This window comes from Aplysia californica, unplaced genomic scaffold, assembly GCF_000002075.1.
Source record: "Aplysia californica isolate F4 #8 unplaced genomic scaffold, AplCal3.0 scaffold00081, whole genome shotgun sequence".
In the NCBI taxonomy this organism is placed as follows: Eukaryota; Metazoa; Mollusca; class Gastropoda; order Aplysiida; family Aplysiidae; genus Aplysia; species Aplysia californica.
The window spans coordinates 1,642,853-1,644,254 of NW_004797351.1; the positions used below are offsets into that span (position 1 = coordinate 1,642,853).

General features: G+C 38.5%; 1 protein-coding gene across 1 annotated transcript in view; it reads left to right on the forward strand.

Moving 5' to 3' along the window:
- Window positions 1–531: 531 nt before the first annotated feature.
- The window catches only part of LOC101845993 (meiotic recombination protein DMC1/LIM15 homolog), a 13,318-nt gene continuing 12,447 nt past the window's right edge, over window positions 532–1,402 (forward strand). The window contains exons 1-2 of the mRNA XM_005094443.1: window positions 532–573; window positions 709–834. Coding sequence (XP_005094500.1) covers window positions 532–573; window positions 709–834 — 168 coding nt within the window. The remainder of the gene's footprint in view (window positions 574–708; window positions 835–1,402) is intronic.

Consider the following 1,402-nt stretch of genomic DNA (forward strand, 5'->3'; position numbering starts at 1 on the left):
TACCCTAACCTATGTATGATAAGCTTTTCTTCACCATCAACTTCAACGAGTCAAAGTAGCCCACAGCTCCAAACTTGTTGATGAGCATCTTCAAGCCATTCTGAGGGTCTCACTTGCTTCTCCCGCAAGACAACTGTGTATGAGATAAGATAAGATAAGATAAGACAAGATAATATTTTTTGTTGTAGGCTACCTGCGGGAAATTTTTCTGTTAATATACAGGAATGGCAATGTAGATATATTGACATACAATTTAAATATTGTATGCATGTCGTATTAATTTCAATGTTTAAAGTTCAATATAGAGAGAATAATACAATTTACAATAAATGCAACGCATCACATTATATGCGTCTCTCAAAACATGTAAGACGAAGCGCTGCCATGCCCCAGACAGCAAGGAACAGGCAAGAGAAGCCTATGTTCTGAAGAACCGTTCATGCTGTGAACTGCTATTATTAAAGATTGAGAAGTTTAAACCAGTCGCACTTCTAAAAAATACTTGAAAGTTTTAAAAATGGAATAATTGATATGGTCCAGGTTCACCCAGACTCTACCTTCAGCGGTCCCAGGGTAAATTAAATTTGAGGCTCCAAGCCTTTAAAAAAAATTGACGATAACTTTTGACTGTATGCGTTAAGTGGACAGTATTCTGTACCCATGATCGCTTATAATATTAATACAAAATCAGAATCATAACTTTGCAAGCATCCATCCATACACCCATCCGTCCAGGGCATTCAGATGACGACGAGAAAGAAGCTGTGTAACATCAAAGGTATCTCCGAGGCCAAGATGGAGAAAATCAAAGAAGTGGCTGCCAAGCTCTGCGGGGTACGTTGACCATAGACTTGGTGGTGCTATTTGTGTGGGTATTGTGCCTTTCCCCCACTTCAGGATTAATTTTAGAGACGGAACGTGAGAACCAAACGTCCATCTCTGATTGCATCGAGTCAAATGGGCCTTTAAAACAGCTGCTGCTGCTGCTGTTGTTGTTGTTGTTGTTGATGATGATGATGATGATGATGATGATGATGATGATGATGATGATGATGATGATGATGATGATGATGATGATTTTTTTGGTATTGCTATTGCTGAGAAAACAAATTATTGTTGTTGTCATAGGGCTATGAACGTAGGAGCAATGTAAACAAAGTAAAGTAAACTTGTTCCCGCATCCAATCGGGATGTTGGAGATTGCCTTGTTAGTGAGACATTATTATTGTGATAGGGTAAATAAAGTTTGTTGTTGTTGTTGATGCTGTTGTTTTGGAGAAGCTGGCGGTGGTGTTCTTCTAGTCGAAAATTTCATCAATGACGACAAAGATGACGACAACACAACGCTAATGATGATGATGATGATGATGATGATGATGATGATGATGATGATGATGATGAT